This window comes from Notolabrus celidotus, chromosome 8, assembly GCF_009762535.1.
Source record: "Notolabrus celidotus isolate fNotCel1 chromosome 8, fNotCel1.pri, whole genome shotgun sequence".
NCBI lineage: Eukaryota > Metazoa > Chordata > Actinopteri > Labriformes > Labridae > Notolabrus > Notolabrus celidotus.
The window spans coordinates 17,502,282-17,528,585 of NC_048279.1; the positions used below are offsets into that span (position 1 = coordinate 17,502,282).

The 26,304-nt window shown below is 40.9% G+C and overlaps 2 protein-coding genes across 2 annotated transcripts in view; both read left to right on the forward strand.

Annotated features, from left to right (window-relative positions):
* LOC117817827 (bifunctional heparan sulfate N-deacetylase/N-sulfotransferase 1-like) overlaps nt 1-19,346 on the forward strand; it is a 56,988-nt gene extending 37,642 nt beyond the window's left edge. The window contains exons 2-15 of the mRNA XM_034690594.1: nt 1,047-2,072; nt 4,847-5,329; nt 6,095-6,182; nt 6,523-6,677; nt 9,189-9,374; nt 10,456-10,584; nt 12,295-12,477; nt 12,907-13,003; nt 13,293-13,416; nt 15,974-16,148; nt 16,299-16,469; nt 16,928-17,037; nt 17,275-17,377; nt 17,495-19,346. Coding sequence (XP_034546485.1) covers nt 1,521-2,072; nt 4,847-5,329; nt 6,095-6,182; nt 6,523-6,677; nt 9,189-9,374; nt 10,456-10,584; nt 12,295-12,477; nt 12,907-13,003; nt 13,293-13,416; nt 15,974-16,148; nt 16,299-16,469; nt 16,928-17,037; nt 17,275-17,377; nt 17,495-17,614 — 2,676 coding nt within the window. The 5' untranslated portion in view covers nt 1,047-1,520 and the 3' untranslated portion in view covers nt 17,615-19,346. The remainder of the gene's footprint in view (nt 1-1,046; nt 2,073-4,846; nt 5,330-6,094; nt 6,183-6,522; nt 6,678-9,188; nt 9,375-10,455; nt 10,585-12,294; nt 12,478-12,906; nt 13,004-13,292; nt 13,417-15,973; nt 16,149-16,298; nt 16,470-16,927; nt 17,038-17,274; nt 17,378-17,494) is intronic.
* An 811-nt stretch (nt 19,347-20,157) lies between these two features.
* Nucleotides 20,158-24,879, forward strand: cd74a (CD74 molecule, major histocompatibility complex, class II invariant chain a). Its single transcript, XM_034690595.1, has 9 exons — nt 20,158-20,403; nt 21,679-21,848; nt 22,349-22,452; nt 22,578-22,631; nt 22,710-22,793; nt 22,881-22,959; nt 23,851-24,051; nt 24,170-24,232; nt 24,325-24,879. The coding sequence occupies exons 1-9, from the start codon at nt 20,315-20,317 to the stop codon at nt 24,330-24,332; spliced, it is 852 nt and encodes a 283-aa protein (XP_034546486.1). The 5' UTR covers nt 20,158-20,314; the 3' UTR covers nt 24,333-24,879.
* Nucleotides 24,880-26,304: the final 1,425 nt, after the last annotated feature.

Below are 26,304 nucleotides of genomic sequence, written 5' to 3' on the forward strand. Positions count from 1 at the left end.
CTCAGTACGGTATGGGTACTCTTTATTTTTAATGTCTCTCACCTTTAATTAAAGCTCAGTTTATAGTGTAACTGATAAACCCTTTGATGACATTATCAAACCCACTTTATGTCTGATTTGTGTCTGATGACTCTTGATGGGTTCGGTGGTCACTGTGTAATGTCTCTGGGTTGAGAGGGTTGAGATGACTCTAATGGTTATCGGGGGTTTTATAAAGGAAACGTGTGTGTACGTATGTGTGTGCACCTCAATAGCTTTGTAGCCTAATGGAAGGAGCATTTCCATGCAAAGGTAATGGTGCTTTCTCTCATTCCTCCAGCAGGAGTCTAAATGGAGAAGTGGTGTTTTCATAAGTGACTGTCTCACACTGTTCTCATGCCGTATCGTGTACTCTTCACACTTGGCTTGATGGAGCTCGACTGAAGAGCTGGTGTATTATGATAGGTAAGGGGGTGTATATTAGACGTGATAAGGGGTTTTCTCCTCGAGTAAAGAATCCTTCTTGTTGCCAGGCCCGTCTGTCACTGTCATCCACACCTTTGCTCTTGGATCGCTTCCCCGGCTTCCACCAGCTCACTTTGCTCCGTTCTCTCTGCACTTCATTTTGGTTCTCCAGACTTTAGAGGATTTAAGGGAAATAGAGGGCGAGTGTCCCCAAGGGTGATGGTTTCACTATGCAGTCACACTACTCCTACTGGACTGAATCGAGAATTGGCTCGCCTTGAGGCTTTGTTGTCACTCACATTCTGACTATTGATTGTGTGGAGGCTATGTGAGCGAGGGTTTTATTTGTGAGTGTGTGTGTGTTTGTTTGCGCACACAGGAGTTAAGTGTGTAGGGGGGGAAATTGGCAGCTCTTTGGTTGTGTAGGTGAATGCAAGGACTACTTTGGAGTGAACTTTTGGAGTGTTGGCGCTGGCAACACAACACACATCTCCCACACACTGCTCAAAACCCACACAACAAAGGAAGACGTGGTTTGTTTCATAGGAGCTGATTCTGCACTCCCTGATTTTAACACTGTTTTCTTGCTCTTTTTTTTCCAGGTCAGGGGGATCTATCCTGAGGGAATGCTGCTCCTGAGATGACCTGCACGACCTGGCTTTTCTCAAGAGATTATTCTGCTATCAAAAAGAGTGGAGGGAAATCTAGCCAGGACATGGTTGGCAGGCTCACATGATGGACAGGTGATAGAGTCCTCCATCATCTTTCTTCTCCAGTGACTCGCCCCGCCAGCTCTCCTTCTGAGGCAGAAGTGTGCACCGGCAGTCCAAGGCCTTCTATTTCTCGGCCATGGTGACATAAGCAGCGCTGCAACATGAGGGAGAGCCAACGTGAGACCGTCTCATTTCTTTCTCCGGTAGCTGCCGCAGCTGCTCCCTTAACACCGTTTTCGTTTTGCTGCATAAAAAACGGACTTCTCTGTGAATAGTCCACCGCTCGGCTCGCCGTTTCCTTGAGAGACTGTCCCCCAAGGCTTGTTGCCAGGCCTGCGGGGCGGAGCGGCGTGGCTCGAGACGATGCTGGGATGTGTGACGCGAGTCCGTCGGCTGGTCCGTCTCCTACCCCTGCAGACCTCCCTCCTCCTCCTCTTCCTCTTCTGCACTGTCAGCGTCTTTATCTCCGCCTACTTCCTCTATGGCGTCAAGCGGGAATTGGAGCCATCGTCGGGAAGTGGCAGCGTTTCTGGGGCAGAGGGAGCATCCGCCGACTCGGACGACCTAAGGGTCACTCCGTCTCGGCTGCTGCCTCTGCGTGGTGTCTCAGGGGGCCCCGGGGTGGATCCCGGAGGGGCCAGGACAGATCCTGTGGTTCTGGTATTTGTGGAGAGCCAGTATTCTCAACTGGGGCAGGAGATTGTGGCCATCTTGGAGTCTGGCCGGTTCAGGTATCGGACTGAGATCTCTCCCGGTAAGGGGGACATGCCCACACTGACAGACAAAGAGAGAGGGCGCTTCACACTGGTGATTTATGAGAATATTCTCAAATATGTTAACTTGGACGCCTGGAACCGAGAGCTCCTGGACAAATACTGTGTGGAATATGGAGTGGGCATCATTGGCTTCTTCAAGGTTAGGACAACACCATACTCCCTCTGCCTCCTCCCTCTTCTCCCTTCTCTCCCTCCTCTCCCTCCTCTCAGTCCTCACACTCCTCTCACTCACACCTTCTGCCCTGTCCATCTGGCTCCACCGTCTCTAAGGAGATGGGATTCACAAGGTTGGAAAGACCTGCCTGGCTCGATACCACTCAGTCCCACTGCACTCTTTCTCTTCACTTCTATCTGTTTCTTGTTTTTCTTTCTTCTCCAATCTCACTCTTGCTTCTTTTCCCTTTGTTTTAGTTCCTGTAAGGTCTTCCCTTTCCTCTCTTCTCCCTCTGCTTCTCGCTCTCTTCCAGTAATCCCTTGCTGAGCCTGTTTGCCCAAGGCCTGTTTTCAGGTCTTATGGTTTTAATCACTATCTCTGAGCCATGGAGAGAATATAGAAAGAGATGAGAAGAAGGCACGATTGGTGTTGCAGTGATGTCAGGCGTTGTAGGTGAAGGTTAGGAAAGAAAGCAGGGGGGAGGGGGGAAGGGGGAAAAAGAGCAAGGGTGTGCATCCCACTGACCTGACTCACAACACTACAGCTCTGCTTTCTGAAACAAACTGCTTGCAGTAACTGTTATCTGAAGGAACAGTGTTGGACTATAACAGATATATGGACTGCATGCATTTTGGCAGAAGCATAATTTGTGGTATAGAAATGCTCAAGATCATTTTGAGGTTTTTATGTAAACTCTAAACTTTGGTTAAGGTCTGAGAGACCCTTGATCCTTTTTGGTTTTTTAGCTTTATTCGGGGTCACACAATCATCATTGGTAAGACTGCTTTTGCAGTGATCTATCCTTTTTTTTTAACAGTTTACTGAAGATAAAAAAAAGGAACAAGAAAAAAGCAAATGAGCTGAAAATATGTGTAAAGAAAAGTGTTTATATTTAACTTAAAAACATTGAAAGCAGGAAACATGAAGTAACAAATGATTCTCACTTCCACAAATGTGTTATTCTGTTGGCCCAGCGGTTGAAGCGTGTGCCCCATATACAGAAGCTATGGTCTTTGTCGTTTGACTCCCGACCTTGAACATTTGCTACATGCCCCACATTCCCTGTCTCTCTTCAGCTGTCCTATCCAATAACAGTGAAAATGATCCAAAATAGGTGCATTTCGACTAAGAGTTCCGGGGTCTTTTAGCCCCCAGAACTACTTTCCCCGGAACTAAAAGGTTCCTCTGCCGCTATTGTTTTCTGCGTTTCGACCATGGGCTGAAGTCCCGGGTAGATTGTACAAAATCAGGCCAGTGACGGCCAGTATGGAGAAAAAAAGTAATATTAAATAATATTTTGAAATCTTAATAAAAATCTATGCATTCCCAGGAACTCCCTCTGTGTTTCAACAACTGTGTAAACTCCACAAATACTGTTACGTTCAACCGAAAGTCCCAGGACCTTTGAAAAGTACTACCCCCCCAAGCAGGGGCTTTTTAGGGGGAGATTATGTACCCCTGAACTAAATCTAGACCCTGGTTCCTCCAGTCGAAACACACGTAGTTCAGGGGTAATGTCCCTAGTTCCGGGGTAAAGTTCCTGCCTGCGGTGGAAAAACGCCTAATGTAAAAAAAAAAAAAAGTGGTTCTCTATAGCCTCAAAGTAAAAGTAGTCAGCTCTATCATAGAGATGTTATAAAACATATCAGATCAGTCCTCCATTGAGGGGGACTGATCTGATGTGAACATTGGGTCCCTGACATAAGCCATTCATAAGAGGATGTAAAAGTTGCTCCCATTCAAAGATACCATTCGTCCCAAACACACACGTAAAAATGTGTGTATTTAAGAACAGACACAACAGAAGCTGTGGTGATTTGCTTCCTTGGGTCCACAGTTCCTCCAGCAGCTAGAATAGCCTAATCATGAGACTTCTCAACAGGTGTTATAAAGTATTTAATAAGACTCCTTTAACCAAATGCTCTGTGAGGTTTTGCTTGTTAACCCCAAGGCCCTCATTCAAAGCTTAAAAAAACACATGAAACATTGTTTTTATTAGCCTGACCCTCAAGCCTTTTCTGAATTTAATGAGGATAGTCTTCTGAAACTAGTTTGAACTTGTAACTTCCACTGCAGACTGAAGCATCACCCTTGTTTGAGGTCTAAGAGACCTCACTGTGTTTTAATACATTAGGTTTTCGTTTGCTTTCTATGTATGCTCAGTGATGAGACTAGTTTGTGCAGCACTAACCTCCCTGGCCCTGCTTGGTCTATTTTAACTGATAGTTAAAAAGCATTGGATTTCTCCAGAGTCTGAATGACCCAAATGAGATGCCTCTTTTTATGAAACTATCCTGTTGAATTCTTTGACAGTAGCCATTGTGTTAAGCATTTACATTGTGATTAGAAGCTCAGGCCCCACACACACACACACACAAGCACACCTTAAGGTGACGTTTTTACTAAGACTTAAGAAAGTAGGACTTGCTTATCTGTTGCAGTAGAGATGTGAAAGAATCAGAGGATGACAAATATCGGAGGGGAAATTTCAATGAATAATCACTGTACCCTCAGTCTTTGAATCTTGGAGGAAACAGCAGGAGGTTATTCAGTTTGACTGCGATGTTGGCACACGGCAGATTGAGCGTAGCAGGTAGAAGCTGCCACATGCCTTTGCGTTTGAGTAGGCCTGACATTCCTTATTTCACGCATGAGAGGAGAAATTGGGGAATTATATCCAATATGTTGCCGTCTTCATCACCCTCATGTATGATGACTTTGTCATTTCTGTCTCTTGTCTCTGTCTCTATGTCGATCAGGCCAATGAAAACAGTCTGCTCAGTGCACAGCTCAAAGGCTTCCCTCTCTTCCTTCACTCTAACTTGGGTCTGAAGGACTGCACCGTCAATCCAAAGTCCCCTCTACTCTTCATCACTCGATCCGGGCAGCCTCTGCCAGGTCCTCTCCCCGGGGATGACTGGACCGTTTTCCAGTCCAACCACTCGACGTACGAGCCCGTGCTGCTGGCCAAGACCCAATCGGCTGAGAGCGTCGCATCCATGGGGCAGAACGCTGCTCTGCTCCCGTCGGTGGTACAGGACTTGGGACTCCACGATGGCATCCAGAGGGTCCTGTTCGGCAACAACCTGGTCTTCTGGCTGCACAAGTTGGTGTTTGTGGACGCTGTGGCCTTTCTCACAGGGAAGAGGCTATCTTTGTCTCTGGAGCGCTACCTCCTGGTGGACATCGATGACATATTTGTTGGCAAAGAGGGCACACGCATGAAGGTGCCGGATGTAAAGGTGAGTTTGTGCATGTGTGTAAGAGTTGAGGAAAAATAGCCCAGAGTAGAAACTGAAACCACTAGTATTTATATATAAATATATATATATTCATAAACAAGTGTTCAACAGTCTTTGACGATTATAGAAAAATTGCCTCACACATAGCATGAGCTTTCCCCTGTCAGTCCTCCAAAAGCCCTTCTTCCCGCTCCTCTTCTCTTTTTCAATGCGTTCGTCCCAGTAGGCCGCTCAAAGCTGACAGGCCCCACTGCTCACACTGTCACACGAGCTCCACGGCGATGAATATTTCAGGGGCCCAGAGACATACAAAGAATGTAGAAAAGCTCTGTGCCTGCGTCCCCTCAGAGCAGAACAGGGCCCGCCTCATGTGCAGGCAGAGGGTGGAAGAGAAAACCAAGGAAGAAGCATCAAGGCCTCCTCATGGCAGCGAAACAGCAAGCTTTAGGAACGTATCACACCCTGACAAGATGCAGAAATGTGAGAGCGTGAGAGAGGGTGTGTGCTGCCAGTCTAATCCAGTGCCAAGATCAAATGAAACAAACACCCGAATCAGAGGAGAGAAAAATATCAAACAGAATGAAAGAGAGGAGTGAGGCAACTGGGAGTGGAGTGTTGGATGTTTACTGAAAGAAACTTGCAGAATGAAATATGAATGTGGGTGCGCGTTCACAGGGTCGTTCACGTTTCCTCATTAATGCACTCGTGCACCAGCATGAGCTCAACATGCACTGACTCACTCTTCTTCTCCTCCCACTGTTTCAGGCCCTGCTGGAGACACAAAGAGAGCTGCGCACGCATGTGCCCAACTTCACCTTCAATCTGGGCTTCTCAGGGAAATTCTTTCACGCTGGTAAGATGCTGAACAAGAATTGAAACTGCAGCTTTTAACCGAAGAAGGGATTGTGAAGTTTTCATGTCATTTCTCCTGTCCTTCTCCTGTCCTTCATGCCCTCATTTCATTGTGCACCCCCAAAATATGTCACTCTAATATTTAAACATTGTACCCCTCTGACTCCAACTTTCGTTTCCTTTCTTTCATATCTCTGACCCCGTTTCACCTTTTGCCTCTACTTTTTCTTTGTCCATTTTTATCTCCTCCATTTCCTCTTCACCAATCACCCCTTGCTCCCCACCCCCACACCCTCCCTCATTCTTTCTGGTCTTAACTCTCCTCCCTCTCCATCCTTCAGGGTCGGATGAGGAGGACCTCGGGGATGACCTGCTGCTCTCCTACGTGAAGGAGTTCTGGTGGTTTCCTCACATGTGGAGCCACATGCAGCCACATCTCTTCCACAACCAGTCCGTGCTAGCGGAGCAGATGTTGCTCAACAAGAAATTTGCCATGGTGAGTCACAGGGAGGAAGGTCAGATCACAGCCTATGGTGGGAACTGTGATTAGAGGTACACCATTTTTTTGTGTGATAACCAGAGCTCTCAGCAAAGATGTGGGTTGTTTTTAATGACATGAAAGATTTGAGTTCTGGTTGATTTTAGGACACTCAAAGCAACAGACTACAGTACGGCCAAACAAACTCAAGTGGTCCTTATAAAGAAGACATTATTAATAAGACTTCATGCTAAACAGCACAAGGTATTTTTTGCACAAGTGGACAGTTGAGGTGTGCGGCCTGTCATCAACACCTCCTCCTCCTTTCAGCACACCTAGCTGTTAAAAATGATCCACTGACAGAAGAGGATGCAATTAACTATGTAGTCGCATTTTTGATGACCAATCTCCTTAGTGCTAAGTGCAGTGACAAACGCATCATATTTCATGTTGCTCATTCATTATGAAATCTAGCTTGCATTGGCATGTTGAAATTTCTTTTGTTTTCGTTTTTTTGCTATGTCAGCTATATAAAACTGCTGTTCTGGCAGCTGTAAGAAGAGAAGGAAACGGTGAAAAAGTTGTGCTGCCTTGTCCTCTACCAGTGAAAACTACTGTTTAACACAATAATGAATGAACATGTCACATGAAAGGGCAATCACTGAAAGGATACTGACACAAATATGTCAGAAGCACTCTGATTTCAACAAAGTTTGAAGGATGGTATGCATAGAAGTCTTGGGAACTTGATGAATGTTAATGAACCTTACTTCTTTTGACAGCTTTTCTTCTAAACTCTCTAACTCTGATTCAAGTTATTCTTTTTAATGACTAAAAATCTATTAATATCTCTAAAAAAAAAAACACACATAAGGACTCAACCAGATTTATTTACAATTGATGACTTGGGACATAGAAACAATAAAACACACAAGACCATTTACAAACAAACAACATTAAAATAAACATCAATGATTACAATAGAAGAGGGACTTACAAAAGCCTTTTAAAAGTTTATAGATCCAGATTCAGACAAATTTATTTCTCCCAGACGGGACATTCAGTTTTACAGCCTAGAGACAAAAAATAAACACAGCCTGTAGAAGTAAACAAACATCAGAGATTTGCAAAGTTTTACCTGTTGTTCTATTACATACTTATTACTTATAAACGCAGTGTTTTATATACTTATATGATTTAATCATATCATTAAAGCTTTTTATTATCAGGGTTTCTAAGTATGTTCTCTGCTTTCAAATCACCTCCTGGGGGATTGGGGGGTTGGTCGACAAAGAGAGGTCAAGATACAACATGTGGATCTAAGTGCGCTGCAGGAGTAGACACTAAAGTAAACATTCAGTGGAACATCCGCTCTGATGGAAGTTCGTATGTGTGACTTCAGCTTTTGAGCAGCCCCGGGACGAGGTACTGCTAAAAGCAGGAGTTCGCTCTTAAAATCTGCCTTGCACAATTTAGCATCTGCCTCGAGCAGCATCACCCGTGCATGCATGTTTACATTTTACAGTCATGTGACACAACGACTCTGCACACACGGCAGTCAGTTCTCTATGTGTGCAAGTTGGGGGTTGCATCAAAATTATATCAGACCATTATTATAAACTAGTCATGGAGAAAGTCAAGCTATATACCTACATATATATATATAAAGTAGCAGCCTGTCGTGTACAGTACATTTGATTGACATTGCATGTCCTGCAATGCTAATATTGTTAAATGTTATATATCACGAGCCGTACTACAGTTTATCCACCAATGGTTCAGGTATGCTGTAATAGCTTTGTGCTGTTTTTATGAGCTGGAAACGGCATTAAACGGCCGCTCTATAAGAGAGGTAATGCCCCATTTCAAGTGATTCTTCTAAGGCAGTAAGGAAGCTAACACAATGAGCACTTTGGTCCAATCAGCGAGTTATAAATTCAAGTCAGTTGATACATTTTAATCTCCCATAATGAACAAACCCACAGTGGTATTTACAGAAGCCACCACTGTCACTCGTGGCCAGGGCTTCCCAAAGTGTGGGGTCGTGAGACACAAATGTGGGGTTGTGAGATGTCTTCCAGTGTTTGTTTTTTTAAGTTATCTAAAAATAGTACATTTTAACCATTTATAATAAAAAAATATTGTCAAAAATAGTAGCTAAACTTTAAATAAAACTTTGAAAATAGAAAATGTAATGAGTTTTCTGCCTTTCTTTTTGTCAGATGACTCCTAAGTTTAAGGTTAGTGAACAGTTAATTATCAAAGCATCAGTAGCAGCAGGTTAATTCATAACGGCCCAGGAAACACAGACACATGCTCATATAGGTAGGGTCATTTTCTGCAGACCAGCTAAATTAAGCCACATTAAATCACTTTGAGGGACAGTGGGGGTCTCAAGTCTTTGGCACCTATATTTTGGAGGTTGTGGGCTGAAAAGTTTGGTAACCCCTGGTCTAGGTTGTTGAACAAACCAGTTTTCTGTAGCATTGAGTAGGCTCTCTCTCATGCATGCTTTTTTTCACCCTGTAGGAGCACGGGATCCCCACCAACATGGGCTATGCGGTAGCACCCCACCACTCTGGCGTGTACCCGGTCCACATGCAGCTGTATGATGCCTGGAAAAAGGTGTGGGGGATCAAGGTGACCAGCACAGAGGAATACCCACACCTGAAGCCTGCACGCTTTCGGCGAGGTTTCATTCACAGCGGCATTAGTGTAAGATCACTTTTCATTCACATGAAGCATCCACAAGGCCTCATTATCATGATACCTGCAGCCCGTTGTTTGCCACTCATCATCAATTACCTTTCCAGCCAATAATCCCTTTCAGGGTTCTCTCTCTCTGTCTACATATGCTGTCCTTCACCCATTAATTATCTCTCCATCTTTCAATAATTCTTTTGTTCTTGTCTCATGGTTACTCGCCATACTTTCCTTCTTCCACCTGTACTTTCCACGAGTGTTGTCCCTGAAGATGCCGTGCAGGAACTAATTTATCACAGAAGTCCTCAGAAAGGCAATCAACTCATTATTTAAGCTGGGTATTCTTCTACAGAGTGGAAGAGGATGACATAGTCGGGTCTCGCATGAGTCACCCTTCTGTGTGGTGCTTTCCCAGCAGCCTTTGGCGTCATAACCGAGACTGACACTTCTGGCATTGCAAGTGTCTTCACAGAACCAATCATCAAAATGTCAACAACTAGAGAAAAACTGCACTTTGTTCAGTTTTGACGGTGCTAGCCAGTGCTGAATAGTAAAATCATGAAAGCAGAATTAAAGTCGAATAGATTACATTCAAGTGCTTCAAAAGAAGGGGGTAAAATTCTTATCTATTTCTTCCCGGGGTTGACCTTCAGCGCTGATGGAAAACAGTGCAGCCTCAGTCCGGCCCCTTTGTAGTGCTGGCATTCAGCTGGCCTGTGTGGTCTCAGAGCTGTGTTCCCGTCCTTGAGATAGCACGGTCTGAATGGACGGTCTCCACTGCTTACTGATGATTGATATTCAGTTCCCCAGACACTCAAAACTGTAAACGCATTTCCATGAATTTCCATATAGACTCAGAGTGAATAAGAGGTTTGCTTTGGCTAGATGAGCTGCATAATATGAATGTTATTGAAAGCAAACAATGTGTGGGGTAACTGCCTGGAGTGCTGACAGCTCTGCTCTCAGTGGAGGCCTGATGATGTGTGTGTGTTTGTTTGTCTGAATGCATTTCTTTGTGATTTTTGTTTAATGCTTGTGTGTGAGATTTTTGTCCTTTTTGCAGTTTTTGTAACTTGGTGTTTTTATTTCACAGGTACTGCCCCGGCAGACGTGTGGCCTCTTCACACACACCATCTTCTACAAAGACTACCCAGGCAGCCCCAATGAACTGGACAAGCTCATCAACGGTGGAGAGCTCTTCCTCACTGTTCTGCTGAACCCTGTGAGTCAAACAAACTTCCACACAGTGCTGCTTTCGTCTCTGTGGTATCCATTCAACAGGTGGTGTAAAGTGAAATTAAAAAGAGGAACGGGACAATGACTGTCTGCATCATAGGTCCCTTTTACACTCATTTGAAAGGTTCTTTTTATTCTAGGCAAAATGCAATGTTGAAATTTGTTAACAGGTTCTGTTTGAAGATGATAAACAGCGTTGCTTTCATTACCACATTCACATTTAAAACAAATGTCACCCTACGTTGTTAGATAAGCGCATCAAAATATGCCTACACTTTGAAACAAGCACCCTTAACATTGGGGCACTTTCATTGTTTGTTCTTTTTCAATCTCAAAACCCATCAGTGATCATCATCTTTCATTGTTTTATCATGTTTGCTGAATGGATGCCAACCTTTCAGTAATTCCAGTGTAGCCAGAAGTTGGCGTGTAACTTTCTACGTCTGCAGTATAGAACACTGTCATTTCTTGGGATTAGTGCCCGTTCATCTGTTTCAGGCGAGTCTCAGTTCATCAGTAGATAGTAAATTACACAGCTGCTTCACTCTGGCTTACTTCGGTGGAACATAACTGAGAAACCAAATTTCTTTTGGCTTACTTGGAGTTACTGCATTTTAAGTCAGCCAAAACAACATCATGATCTAGAGCTGTGAGAAGTGAAGATGTAAGCTTTGCCCCTTAAATAGATGCATTTAGTGGCTCATCACTGACGCTCTCTCAGTGAAAGGACAGTTTTATACATTTTAAAGCCCAACTTGAAACTGCAGTGTGGTGCCCATTTAAACAGTACAAGATAATTTGTTGCTGTAATTCCTCTAGCTGAAACCAGACCTGCCGAGACATGTTTCTTTATTCAGCAAAAGTAATTAAGTTTAGTAGAAGTTCCAGCCAAGTACTGATAAAACAGTTAAAATTCCTCAAAGTGTATAATTTCACAAATAATCACATTTAAATTCTTGTTTTTTTTCTTGCGTCTTCAGTTGATTGTTTAGATCAGGGGTTCCCAAAGTATGAGACACAAATGGGGGGTTGTTAGATGTTCTCCAGAACGTTTTTCTTTTTTCTTTTGAAGTTATCTAAAAATAGTACATTTTAACCATTTATAATAAAAAAATATTGTCAAAAATAGTAGCTAAACTTTAAATAAAACTTTGAAAAAAGAAAATGTAATGAGTTTTCTGCCTTTCTTTGTTTCCAGATGACTGCTAAGTTTAGAGTTAGTGAACAGATAATTATCAAAAGCATCAGTAGCAGTAGGTTAACTCATATCGGCACAGGAAACATAGCCACATGCTCATATAGGTAGGCTAATTATCTGCAGACCAGCCATATGAAGCCACATTAAATCACTTTGAGGGACAGTTGGGGTCGCGAGTCTTTGGCACCTGTATTTTGGGGGTCGCGGGCTGAAAAGTTTGGGCACCCATGCTTTAGATCATCAAATGTAGTACTTCTCATGGTTTCTTATGAGTCATAGTGACATTTACAAAGTTAACTGAAGTTATCTGACTAATAAAAGAATGAAATCATCACAATGTACCTGTGTCCCATCTGTTGGCAGGTCACTGAATCAATCAGTTATTGCAGCTCTAGTTAAAATTCATATCATGGCACATTTTTCTAACAGTGTGCCTATAACAGTTTATAACACCCATCACACATTTTACAGACTAGGCTTGTTCTTTCCCATTCTCAGATTAGTATTTTCATGACCCATCTGTCCAACTACGGGAACGACCGCCTCGGCCTGTACACCTTTAAGAGCCTGATGATGTTTGTGCAGACGTGGACCAACCTGAAGATGCAGACACTTCCACCTATTCAGCTGGCTCAGAAATACTTCAGCCTGTTCCCCTCTGAGAGAGATCCCCTCTGGCAGGTAAGAATTGCATGTTGATCATTCTATTATATATTCATATAGTTATTAGACTTCTACTTTTTGGAACCAAACTAAAGCTTTCTGCCTGCAGTCTTCTTTTGAACAACCTTTGCTCCTGTAATGATGCAGTAAAGTCACACTGGAGCTGAAAATGGGGATCTGATGCATGCATTGTGTCTCTTCATTACATTACATTGTGGTCCCCAATGAGTGCTGTGACAAGTAATTGATGAAGTGATACACCAGCAATGTTACAACCCATCTCTACATGTTTTATGACAAGCTTCTCCCCTGTCAATCTGAGTGGCTTTACACATGCAAATAAAAAAATGACCTGCTTTCTTGCATTTCTTCAAATGTTGATAAAAAATGAATTATTTAGAGACCCATCTTGAAACAAAGGCTTGTTTATCTGTTTTGTGGCTACAGGATCCTTGTGAGGACAAAAGGCACAAGGACATCTGGTCCAAAGAGAAAACATGTGACCGCTTCCCCAAACTGCTTGTCATCGGGCCTCAGAAGACAGGTGAGACGCTGCAGTGCTTCAGCACCCCCTACAGGACGAATTAGGAAATTATTGAATCAGAAGTAAACCAGCAGATTTTTCATGTGCAAAGTGGTTTTAATTGAGTTTTGAATATTTCATTAAAATAAGAGATTAGTTCTAATAGTAGTAAGAGTGTCGTGAGTTTGTAAGGCTGTGGTTGTCCTCACTGTACCTGTAAGACAAGATGCACTCTTAAACCTCTTGCTCTTCTCTTGCCCCTTATATTCTTCAAGCTGTCTAAACCACTTATTTTTCTGTCCTCTCTAAGGAACTACTGCTCTCTACCTGTTTCTTGGCATGCACCCTGACCTTACCAGTAACTACCCTAGCAAAGAGACCTTTGAGGAGATCCAGTTCTTCAATGGACACAACTACCACAGAGGCATCGACTGGTGAGAACTCATGTAGCTGTGCTAACAACAAAACCACGTTATCAAAAGAAATCTCTCATCATGATATAATAGGATTTAATGAGTATTTGGTTTGGTGTGTATCACTCCGTTTGGTTTTCATGTTCCCTTGTCTTTTACCTTCACTTAAATGAGCTCTTAGTCTCTCTTTGTAACCTTTTAGGAATTAAAAACAATCTACTTTAAGCTTAATAATTTAGCATTTAGAAACACTACATTTAAAACACAAAAAATTGTCAGTGGATATTAATATCTTGAAAACCATAACTCCTCCTGTGGGCACTCATTAGTGGAGGCTGGTGTAAAAACATGTAATGATTGTTGATGATGATGAAACACTGGTGTAATATGATAAAAAATGTCTTCACATGGTGAGTTGTAATAGTGGTACATCAATTAGCATTTTTTTTTTTAAAGTCTTTAAAGCTGTGTAGAACATCAAACATTTAAAACTGTGTAAATAATTCCTGTAATTGGTAAATACTGGAAGTCTGGGTAAAGCATGACATGGGAAAATGTATAGTGTCAAGCCATTTTAATTGTCTTTGTTCTATACACTCTCAATTATAGAAACCATCTGTTATACTCTTTCCATATCTGTGTAGGAATGCAAATAATATAGACCAATCCGGCAAACCACCAGAAGGGAGCAAGCAGCAATTACTGTGATGGGGTCCTCCCAAAATATCTGCATGTTTAAATGCTAGTTCGACTCACAAGTGATCAATTATCTACTTTTACCTGCTCTTAACACGTAACTTTACTTTGGACAACAGTGTAGGTGGCATTTTGAAGAACCTGTGGAGTTTTCAGCTGCTTTAACAGCCATGACAATTTTTTAACTTTGTTAATTTTGCACAATAATAATAATTGTATTTGTTGAGCACTTTTCAAAAAACAGGTTACAAAGTGCTTTTCATGGGCAGCAAAATAAAACAGGCAGATCATAAAAACTCACAAGTCAAGATAAAGAAATAAAACATATTTTAAAAGACATACAATTCCCCTAAAATAACTCTAAAAGAATACAATTATTTTAAAATATATTTCTTAAGATAGTTATAATAAAATGAAGTCAATTAAAAATTCTGATAAAATCCGGGAAGGCTCTGTGATAAAAGTATGTTTTAAGAAGGGATTCAAAAGAGCTCACTGACTCAACAACACAATAGCCTTCCCTTCATGAAGAGTACCGCTCTTTGAGCGACACAGGCCGCACAGTGGAAGATATTCTTCAGAAGTGGATTGAAAATAGTATTATTGTTAATGATTTTGCAGCTTTCTGAGTGACCTGTTGATAGCATTTTGTAGTTCATTGTCAGGCAATCAATGAAACCATTGTAAATATCGTTCTTCTACTAGCTGGGAAGCTAACCAAGAACCTGGGTGTTAATCAAGATCAAGTTTGGGTATAAATTAAGCGGCAACCTCCGGTCTCAAACTATGAAGCCCATGCAGAAGTGTTATAAACTGCAATTCATTGAGGAGCCGCTTGAGGCTGGCTCCGGAAGTACCGGAGACCACACACACACCAATTAAAAAAAGACGATCTTTACAGCATTAATAAACATGTTTACAGCCTGGTTCAAAAAACGAGTGTAGTCTTGATAGCTAATTTCTCGATTGGCACACACTGTAGGGGGGTGAATTTTTTCAAACGCTGCAATTTCGAAGATATTGAGATTACAAGTCTTCCAATGAGAGGCACAGTGTCCATATTTTATACAATCTATGGTATAAATATAAGTAATGGAAGAAAATGTATGCTTTATGAATATTTCTGTAGAAGCACTGTAGAATAATGTTGCATTTTATGGCACAGAATAAAAAACTGCACCGTTTTTTTCAACCTATTATGAAAACTCTAACTAATGCAAAGAACCTTTATCAGCAGCTGCCTAATGTTTGAATCCAGCGATCCACCCTGCTGTCGCTGCTTGCAGGCAGCAGCAGTACACACAGTCATAGCAGCTACACAAGATGGTGCCACACACAAATTGCTCGCTGGATTTGACTATATGGAAAAAAGTAAAGTTGGAAAACTGTGAATAAAATAAACAGATTCAATCAGACTCCCTCATTACATATTACACCCTAAGGAAAGTAGGAAGCTCCTGTTTTTTAGCAAACAAAATCAAGAATCCGGATAGAAAATTATGTCAAAGCTTCATGCAACAAAATTCACTCAACAGTGCAGCGTATAAAAGCAAACCAGAAAAAGTCAAACACCTTTGATTTTTGAAATAGATTTAATTGTTTGAAATGAGTCTTAACAAGAGGCTTTATGCATCACAACATGAAAAGTCCCAGCTCAACATTTACTTGGCCCTCCTCACACTAATCTGAGTGGGCTACCCAAATATTAATATTGTACCGTGTTGGTAAATATGCTTCCGTGTGTGAGGTGATGAGCTGTTGCACATGGTCGACCACCCACACAGCAAGCAGGGAAATCATCCTTATCTGCAGAGAGCAAATTGGGCCAGATTAACCACACCTGCTAGTAACACTTTGCATGTTTATATTTGTTATGTGATAGGTACATGGAGTACTTCCCTTTGCCCTCCAACACCAGTTCAGACTACTACTTTGAGAAGAGTGCCAACTACTTTGACTCTGAGGTGGCTGCTCAGAGGGCGGCAGCTCTCCTGCCCAAAGCCAAGATCATCACCATCCTAATCAACCCAGCGGACAGAGCTTACTCTTGGTACCAGGTGCGTCACGGGAACCTTTGAAACTACATGAATAAACTCATATAAAGCATTCAAACTGTTAGATCTCCTCAACACTTACTGTTCTGGTAATCTCTGCTCAGACAAAATAATTTATTTGAAGCTTCTCCAATTTTCTCTGCCTGCCAACAGCACCAAAGAGCCCACGATGACCCGGTGGCATTAAAATACTCCTTCCATGACGTCATCACAGCAGGCCACGACGCGCCAGTCAGACTACGGGTCCTTCAGAATCGCTGTCTGGTTCCAGGCTGGTACGCCATCCACCTAGAGCGCTGGCTCAACTACTACCACTCCAGCCAGGTACTGCAGGTGTTTTCCAAACACAAAGGCAGCATGCAGCTACCAATACCAGTGATGTCATTTTTAGACCTGCAGTGTTTGTTAAAGTCAGGGCTACAAAATCTTTTCTTTTAGTGAATCACACTATATGGATGATTGGCGGGCATTTTCCTCCAGCATGGTTTGGAGTAAAGGGAGCTTGTGTACGTACTTTGAAAAGTCCTTACAGGCTGTGCGTATACCTACTAAACCATGAGAGGAAGGAGCTGCCCTGTAGGGACACCTTCAGTGGAAAGATAAATTCTTGTTGCCCCAAAAAGAGCAAATCTGTCAGCTGAGACAATGAAACATGGTCAGCAATGCTGTCAGTATAAATCAGTCTCAGTTGTGTGTAGTAATGTTGTGATGTTATGAAGCATTGATTCTTGTCAAAATGGACTGATAATAATAGCACTGTGTTATTTGTGTGTTTTTCTCAGTTGTTAGTCTTGGATGGACAGATGCTGAAGACTGAGCCTGCTTCTATCATGGATAAAATCCAGAAATATTTAGCCCTGGCCAACATCATCAACTACCACAAGATCCTAGCGTGAGTATCTCTCTGCACTTAAAACCCCTCACTCTCTGAATTCCAGACTGATTCCCAGATTAATAATTGCCACCTCGCCGTTGGCATCATCATTATGCATAAAATGGTCATTAATTAAATAATTGTTTGTCTTTTTCACATCTAATTATTTTAATTGGTAATATTTGGTCTGAATCATAGGTTAAGTGAGTGTTCTGTGTCTCCCAGTACGTTTTTTAATGTATCTATTGTTAACAGGTTTGACCCTAAGAAAGGCTTCTGGTGCCAGCTGCTGGAGGGGGGAAAGACCAAGTGTTTGGGAAAGAGTAAAGGGCGCAGGTACCCTGACATGGACACTGAGGTAAGATCACATGGCAGAATTTTGCTGAAATTGTCAGTAAACAATTGACTTTTTTACTTTTTTCCCCACATATTTCTTATGATGCAACTTCATCTCACATCTTCTCCTCTTCTTCAGTCCCAGGGGTTCCTCAGGGATTACTACAGGGATCACAACATTGAGCTGTCCAAGCTGCTCTACAGGATGGGTCAGCCGCTGCCCAGCTGGCTCAGAGAGGAGCTGGTCCACACCAGGTAGCAGCACCACAGGGGGAGATCAGAGCTCCACATAGTGAAACCACTGCTCGGCCTGCTGGGAAACACAGACACGCTGAAGATCCCAAACAGTTTATACAGAGACTAGAACTCAAACTTAACTGTGATCTTCCCATATGAAGAAGATGTCAGTGGGTGGTAGTGTCCGCAGCTTGCCTAGGCTTTCAGATGCTGTTGTTCCCCTGCAGGACAAACCAGGACCACAATGATGGCCTCCACTGTGTCCAGTGGAAGAAGGAAAAAGGCTCAGTGATGCACAGGAGGGTCCCTCAGTGTTTGATAATCAGCCTTTGCTTTCCTTAATAAAACCTCTTCTTTGCATGGACTTTGCCGTGAAAATCAAAGGAATGTGGGGAAAAGGAGCTCAGAGAACGAGGTCCTCTGTTTGAGCTCTGCCGTTTGGAGAGCATTTAAAAGAAGCAGCATTTACATTGACTACATTGAATGAAGCCTGATTGAAAGATGGACATTGGTTTCAGATGCCTTTTGATTAAAGAAGAGAAGTGGTCATCCGGAGTCTTGACTCAGGCTGCATGTCGTAGCCTTACTCGATAGGCCTTGGTAGAATCTAGTTATCGCATTTACAAGTGCCAGGACAGAATCTTCATTAAAATATTACCACATGGACATATTTTGAGGGTTCTTTTTTTAAAGTCTTGTTTTCTTTATTCAGATTTTGTTTTAACATTTTTATAATGCTGATGGCAATGCATTAATGTAGAATGTACCAAAACTAAACATCTTAGCTCAGTTTTCTCATATAAGCAAAGGTGTACAGTAGACTGGTTTGTGAAATGTTACCTGCTTGACCTCCTCTGCGGTCAGTTTCATGACCATTGAATTTGCTAAAGCAGGAACAGTAAGAGAGATGATGAAAGCACAATATTTAAGGCACTCAAGCAAGCATTAATTCTGAACAAACAGGTTACTGGAAAGCACACTACCGAAATGGCTCCTGCTACAATCTGTGAAGAAGATCATAAGCTAGCTACTGTATGTTATCTAAACACTCTGGTCTGTGACATTCAGAAAGTGTACAGAACAAGTTTGTGCATTTCAAATCTTTTTTCACCATTGGGATATCTTTTTTTTTTTGTCAAACTGTATATTTTGTCTTATATTTCATTTCATTTCAGTTCCTAGTTGAGTTATGGGGGTTAAAGGCTGTCTCTGGGAGGGAAAAAAGTCAGGAGGAAAACCAACAGAACGCTCAGAGAGACCATACAGACGTCAAGGTGTTACCACTGCAACTAGATGTCAAGCGTAGATAACAAAAAGCTGCTCTTACTGCAATAGTTTTGTACAATGTTCTGATGTAATAACGATGCACATGTTGGTCCTCTTATTTCCTGACTTTGTAATGTACATAAAATGCAACCTTCAGTAGACCTAAATTATTGAATGTGTTTGGGTCTACACTCTCTGTCAGCCCATTCCCATAGTGTGAAACGTCAGTGCTGTGCTGAGGGGAGTTTGGATTCTTTCATTGTGCGGAGGTGTGTCGCTATGATTGTTTTTCCTCTCACTGCCAACTATTGTACGCAGGTAGTCTCTCCATATAAAGTATTAAGTGATAACACATAACAGCAATGATGGTACTAATCTCCTGGACTGTATGATAAAGATTTGTAATTGTTGTCAATAATTTTTACAGTGTAACTAATATTGTCGGTGCTTTTTAATTTGCAAATAAAACACCACTGTATTTTTCAGTACATTGATCTATCTCCCTTCTTCCTGAGCTGGACTTGATTTTAATTGTACTTCTTTTTTTCTTAAGTTTAAAGCATTCAAAGCAACAGTTTAGTATAGAGATTTCTGTTAAGTCCCTGTTTTGTTTGAACAAAGCTAACAAACAGATGGGTTTTACTTTTGGTTTCACTTAAGATAAGGTGCTGATTCACAAAATTGGTCTTTGTTCAAATATCAGTTTTTATTTTGCTTTAGAGAAATCTGAGATGCAGGACATCAGAAAGGAAGTATAGTTACTTATCTTCAGATTGAGCTAAAAAACACTGACCTAAAAGAAACTTCTTGCTATGCAGAGGCATGAGAGGTTGAAAAATGTATACTTAAGTAGGTAAGTTGAGGAGTTCAGCTCTTTATCTTGTTTTTTTTACTCTCCTCTCAATCATACCTTTTCACCCAAAAAATAAAGTTCTGATTTTTTTGTTCTAATGATGTCATTAAAACATCAACTTTTATCAAAGCAGAAGTCCTCTATTTTTTCCTGAAAGAAAACACTGATCAGAAAGTAGGTTTAACATACATTTAAATAAAATACTGCATTAAAAAGATGAACATTGCAGAGAGTAAACTTTAAATTCGACATTTTGGTAGTATACTTAAGTATTAATATACATTTATTAAGTAGCATTAGTTATCTAATAGTACAAACTAATAACCTCCCATGCAGTAGAACTGGTTCTAAAGCCTCACTGCTCACTGTTGTCTGCCTCTACCAACAAGTGATGGTGCTGAAATGTGACCAATCACAGCTCCTCGTTCTCTCTGCTCTGCCACTGAGACATGCCCTCGCGATTTAATCGAAGGGACTTCCCACATCTCCTCACCTTTCTGAGGAATCTGTCTGCATTAACTTCCTTATTTCTCAGAGCATTAATTTGTCAGACCTGCCAGACTTTCTCCAGTTTGTTACCTTGAGGAGAAACTTTCAGGACAGATGGACAACCCTCCAGAACAGGCTCCCCTCGCCCGAGGGAGTGTGGCCGGCAGTGAAGAGGACCTTATCCCCCCTGCAGCACCCATAAGGTGAGAGGAAAATATGGTATTAACTTATATTCAGGCCAGGGACTGTTCAGACAGTTGTCGTTAAAAATCTTTCCATTGCTAATAATCTTCCTCTCATATTACATAATTCAAACATTTAAAAAATAAACTTTCTAATTTTTTTTATTACACTTCAAGTACGCAGCTGGCATGCGTAATTAACTCAGGCTGTGATTGGCTACCCAAAAAGAGTGGTAAAACACTATTTTTTTATTTCATTTATGAAGAACAGAATTATTTTTGTAACTGCTTTGCACTAAATGTAATAATTATGCTTTTTACACTCAAAACGCAATGTGAAAAAAAAGATAAGTATTTTATCAGACACTTCCCCTTTCACCAGCAGGTGAAGTTTGCCTGGTAACTTGTAATGCTCACATGCAATTGGTTTGTAAATGACCACAACGAAAAAAAACATTGTCCAACAAATATGATTTAGTAGTGCTGGATTTCAAGAATTTTTCACATGTAGGTCTCTCCGGTCTCTGTGTTTGAAGAATAAGTAAGGTTAATTGTTTCAACTAATATGAACGACTACATAGTTATTGTAAATGAATTCACTTGAGTCTATGTCTCTTAAGATAAAATAAACTAAAATATCAAAAGAAAGAGGTTACTTGAAAGAGATGTAAGCAGACATGGAAATACATCTGTGTCAGTTGAAATTCAGCCTTTAACCATGCTATAAATGTTTTTCAAGTAGTTTGAATTACTGTAGAGTTGAATTGACTATATACTTTAATATTAATGTACACAAAAAATAAATCTGTCAATAAATCTTTCAACTTTTTTAAGTCCCAACAACAGCGAAAGTGTCTGCCTAGTAACAAGTGATGCTGACATCTCATTGGCTGATTGTGAAAAAAGGCTGACTGTATTTTTACCCTAGGATTATTATCACTGAAATATAAATATTATATATATATATATATATATATATATATATATATATATATATATATATATATATATATATATATATTTAGATTATACACTTAATTACAATGTTGTGTTTTTTTACACATGGGGATTTTTTTTCATGTGCTGGACAGTCCATCACACACAAAATGAATCACCTTTCCCTTGAAACTACCCCAAATAGCACCTCTGGAAAACCCCATGAAGCTTAGATATTTGATATTTTACAAAATGTCACACCACTTCTAGTCAGTCTGAATTTGGCTTTGTCTAATGTGATTCCCAAATTCTAGGTTGCCACAATAAAGAGACTCTTAATTGTTTTTCTCTTTCTCTCAGGACCTCCAACAGCCGTGCTTTAAAGATAGCAGGTCTGACAACTCTGGCATGTATGCTACTGGCCAGTCAGGTCTTTACGGCCTACATGGTGTTCAGCCAGAAGCAGCAGATCCACACACTGAAGAAGGCTTCCGAGAAGCTGGGCAGACAGCTGACTCGCTCATCTAATGGTAAAAGGAAGCATTAACATCCTCCTGACATTACAAAGTGGTCTTATTAGGAATGTCTTTAACATGGTCTTCACCAGACAGGAGGAGGAGGAGGATGCAAAAAATAAAGAAGTGGAGAGAGAAGTGAAAGTTTACTTTGGGGAACATGATCTGAAAGCTGGACAGAGAAATGAAAGATTAACTGGGTAAAGGGGAGGGAGGGGGAAGGGGTGTCTTATTACGCTTGGATAAGAAATAATTCTTTGTGGCAAAGTTTGATCACATGATGCATGCCTTCTATTCCACTTGAACATCTTTTATATATATGTTTCAGCTTAATTTAAAAATATTACTTTTTTTCTTGTGGAGCTCAAATGTATTTTAAGTAAATTAATTTAGATAAGGTACCTGAGCTATGAAAATACAAAGTGAATGCTTTTTGGGGGTTCTTTACAAATGTTTTATCATTCCTTTTCCCACCATCATAACCTGTTGTTTTGATTGTCTTTGTATTTCTTAAGTTGCAACTCCAATGAAGATGCACATGCCCAGCCTTCCTCTGATGATGGACTACGTTGCAGATGATGTTCCCAAGACAAGCAAGACTAGCAAGACGCCCCTGACTGTAGGAGTCCATCAGCCTTACTTTGACAATCATACCTTGTTTCTCCTAGATGAGAACGAATACAGTTCAAACTGCATGGAAACTAACATTTTGAATTTTTTGTCATTTCCCTTTACTCTAAATAGAAACTGCAGGACACTGTTATCAGTGTTGAGAAACAAGTGAAAGATCTGATGAAGGTATGTCCCGCTTTGTATCCTGTGTGTCCTCAGTGTATTTTCTTTTTTATTTCTAAGCTGTCGTTGTGTTTTGAGCAGGACTCCCCACTGCCTCAGTTCAACGAGACCTTCCTGGCTAACCTTCAAGGCCTGGAGAAGCAGATGAACAAGAGCGAGTGGCAGGTACAACAAAATACACATTAACATGAATCTAAACTGAAAATAAGTTCAATAAAAAAAACATATTTTTATTAATCAAACTTTGTGCAGAGCTTAGAGACCTGGATGCGTTACTGGCTGATCTTCCAGATGGCTCAGAAGACTCCCGTTGCCCCAACAGCTGAGACAGGTTTCTGTAATATTTTTGTTGTACACTGACTTAAGTATTCAACTGATTCCCTCTTGTGCTGGAGTAGTAGACACGTTTTTACAGTTCAAGCACGAGACTTATTGCTTTGCTGTTCTATTTTACTTGCAAACAGACATTTATTTGTATTATTTAATTAAATGAGGTAGATATTCTGAGCAGAGTTTGAATCTCAGGAGTTTGCATAATGCATGCCAGTGACTTGTTTTAAACGGAAAGGTAAAAAAAAAAAAGCATGGCAGATATTATTTTAGATGGTGACCTCGAGGTTTCAGGAGATATTAAAGAGGATGGCACAGCTTCCACCTATGTTGTCAACAGAGGTATCTCTTCAGACCCTTACTGGACATGTATCCATACATGTCATTTATTCAAGGTCATACTTTAATGTAACTTCTGATAAACATACCTCAGATCCCTAGAGTTGCAAAAGCAAAGAATGACCACTTAGTGTGGGTAACAGCAGCACAGCATATCATGGTCAGGCCAACTCAATCTCAGATCACAAGAAAATTGTCCCATTATCATGAGAGAGAACGCCAATATGTAATGCAATGTGTTGTTTATGGAAAAACATGTTTTGTTGTCCCAAGATAATGAGAAAAATAAGTTGAGATTTCGAGAGAACAACTGGAATTGACTTGTTATCATGGGAACATGGAGTAAATAAACTGTATGGATACAGGTTCAATATTTTCCTTACAAATCTCACAAGGAAAAAATGAAACCAGAAATTATAGCAGCCTAATATAAAAGTAGAAATTTAGAGAGATATCTGTATTAGCTCTCTGGCAGGAAGTTACATTAGCATTATTGCTCGTAGCTTGTTGCAGTCATTTCTAATGAACTCAATTTATTCTTTTAAACCTTAAGCACCTGTGATCCAGTCTAAATGCCAGCTGGAGGCAGTGGCCAAGACAGGCAAGCTTGGTGACTTCCGGCCCCAGTGTGATGAGCAGGGCAAGTACCTGCCCATGCAATGTTGGTACCCCACTGGCTACTGCTGGTGTGTGGACGAGTCCGGTGTAACCATCGAGGGCACCGCCGTCCGTGGCCGAGCTGACTGCCAGAAAGGTAAAAGACAGTGATTTGCTGACACATTATTCAGTGCTGTATATTTTAGTTCATATTTAGGGCTCAGATGGATGATGAAGGAAACCTATTTGCCTAACATGTTGACTGTTTATTTCAGGCGGAGTTCCTCGTCGGGCAATGATTTCCCCCCTGCTGTTGCAGAAGACCGTTAGCATTGATGGTGAGGAACTTTAGTATTTTTTTTTAAAATAGTATATTGTGTATTTATGAGCTTTGTGTTACTCATGATCACTTGTGCTTTTGTTTTTCCAGATCAGTAAAATAAACTGAAGCAATGACTTGGGTGTTTCTTTCCAACAAGTAATCTTTCAGACTTGAGAATCAGTTATTTGAAGCTGAATGCTAATTAATGTGCTGTAACTGTTTTACCATGATCACTTGTTCTTCATGTAATCTGCTGATTTTTTACTTTATTTTTGGCTGCTACAAATTAAATCAATAGAGGCATATTACAGTTTATTGCTTGGTAGCTTTCTATTTTTTGTCTTCTTTAAGCAGAGTTATTATGGGATGTAATCACTTATAAGTAACCTGGAAATCATCAAATCTAGACAATTTGAAAATGTATGAGACAGAGCACATTGGGGCAGCTTTTGGGACTAGTAGAATAATGAGGACCCCCTTCTTGAAAGGGATTTTGCTGTTTAATTTGTCATTGTCTTCAACAAAAACCAAGCTCAATTAGAAACAAAAGAGAAACTGTATTCTTGTTGTTTGTGTTCTCTAAGCCTTTAGAGTGCAGGTATGAGGAAGTGACTTTTCACATGTTTGTGTTGTGAAGGCTAAATAAAGTTTCCAACAACACTGTTTGCTTTGTTCTACAAATGTTTAAACCTACAGTTGAATACAAGTTTCAGGCAGACTAAACAATTGTGTTGGCTTGGAGTTTGCCCTCAAGTCACAATCTTTACAATCTTTCTCTGTTCTCAACTATCTAATCGTAACATAATCCAAGTTTCCGTACTGTGTCATGAAGCTGAGACAATATCTCAAAACATTTCTGATTAGACAAGTCAGTACATCTTGTTTGTCGACAAATGAAGGGACAGAGTACCGTCAGTGTACCCGTTAACCCTTTAGTATATGAAATACGTTAGATAAAGCAATTTCGAGGCCTAGCTAATTCTGCTGACAAAAGGTCATTGTTTCAGGAGCAAATAGACCTACAGTATATAAATTAAAAGAGATGCAAAGACAGCTCACTTACAGTAGTATATTTTTTTCTGGCATCTCTTTCTGGTTTTCAACATCAATGTACATTAAAGTTACACTCAACTCAAGACGTTTCCTGTTCAAGAACGGTGATGCATTTTGATTACGAGGTTTGCAATTCTTAAGCCATTTAATCCTGATTATCTTCTCTACATGAATCTACAGCCTCAACTCACTCCCTTTTCCTCATGCATGTTCTGAAATCACAGCAGTAGAGACAGACTAAAGACAAAAGGTTACATTGTCACTCAATCCAGTTTAAGAGGAGCAAAACTTTTCATTGAAGAGTTCTCCAATAAAACAAAATTATTGTGACACCTACAGGGGAGAATGGGGTTGGTTGTCACACGGGGTTGGTTGGCACACTTATTATATCTCTCCACCAGAGGGCACTGTCTCTAAAACTGGGGTATGGACATTTCCAGAATTAGGATCAGAGCTCACCGACATAGGGCCTGATCTACTAAGATCCCAAATAACGAGCGCTAATTTGCGTGTGCAAATAATAATTTTGCACGTGCTATTTCTGGGCATGTTGCAGGTGATCTACTATGACTGCGTGCGCAAATGATAACAAGTGCAAAAGTGGTGCGGACCGCCCTTTAATGAGTATTTTGCGTGTGCTATCGGCTGTCACCGTGGAGAGTTTGAGAGAACAGAGTGGTCTTAAGCGATAAATGAAGTTTGAAGCCATGGAGTTGGAGGTCTTTTTGGAGGAGGGAAATAAACACACCGGTGAACTCCAGCAGAGACATCTCAGCATTAGAAACGTGATTTGGGAGGCCATCTGTGAAAAGGTGAATGGTGTGAGAAAAAACAGAAGATCTGCCCATGAAATAAACGCACCTACTCTACTCCAAAATGCAATCAGTGTTTTAATGGAGTTTAGGAGGAATTTGATGAGGCCTGTCCCTGCTTTTATTCTTTACTCTTCCCGTCAACGTTGCACCATCTGAGCGCTCATTCTCCAAGGTAAAACTAACTAAAAACCCCTTGATGAGCACGGTGGGAGAGGAGATA

What these genes read in the sequence shown, in the direction of transcription:
- cd74a (XM_034690595.1), top strand. Translation starts at nt 20,315, where the DNA reads ATGGACAACCCTCCAGAACAGGCTCCCCTCGCCCGAGGGAGTGTGGCC. An exon ending in GCTGACTCGCTCATCTAATG is followed by an intron (nt 21,849 to 22,348) that starts GTAAAAGGAAGC and finishes GTATTTCTTAAG; the next exon opens with TTGCAACTCCAATGAAGATG. An exon ending in TGCCCCAACAGCTGAGACAG is followed by an intron (nt 22,960 to 23,850) that starts GTTTCTGTAATA and finishes TTAAACCTTAAG; the next exon opens with CACCTGTGATCCAGTCTAAA.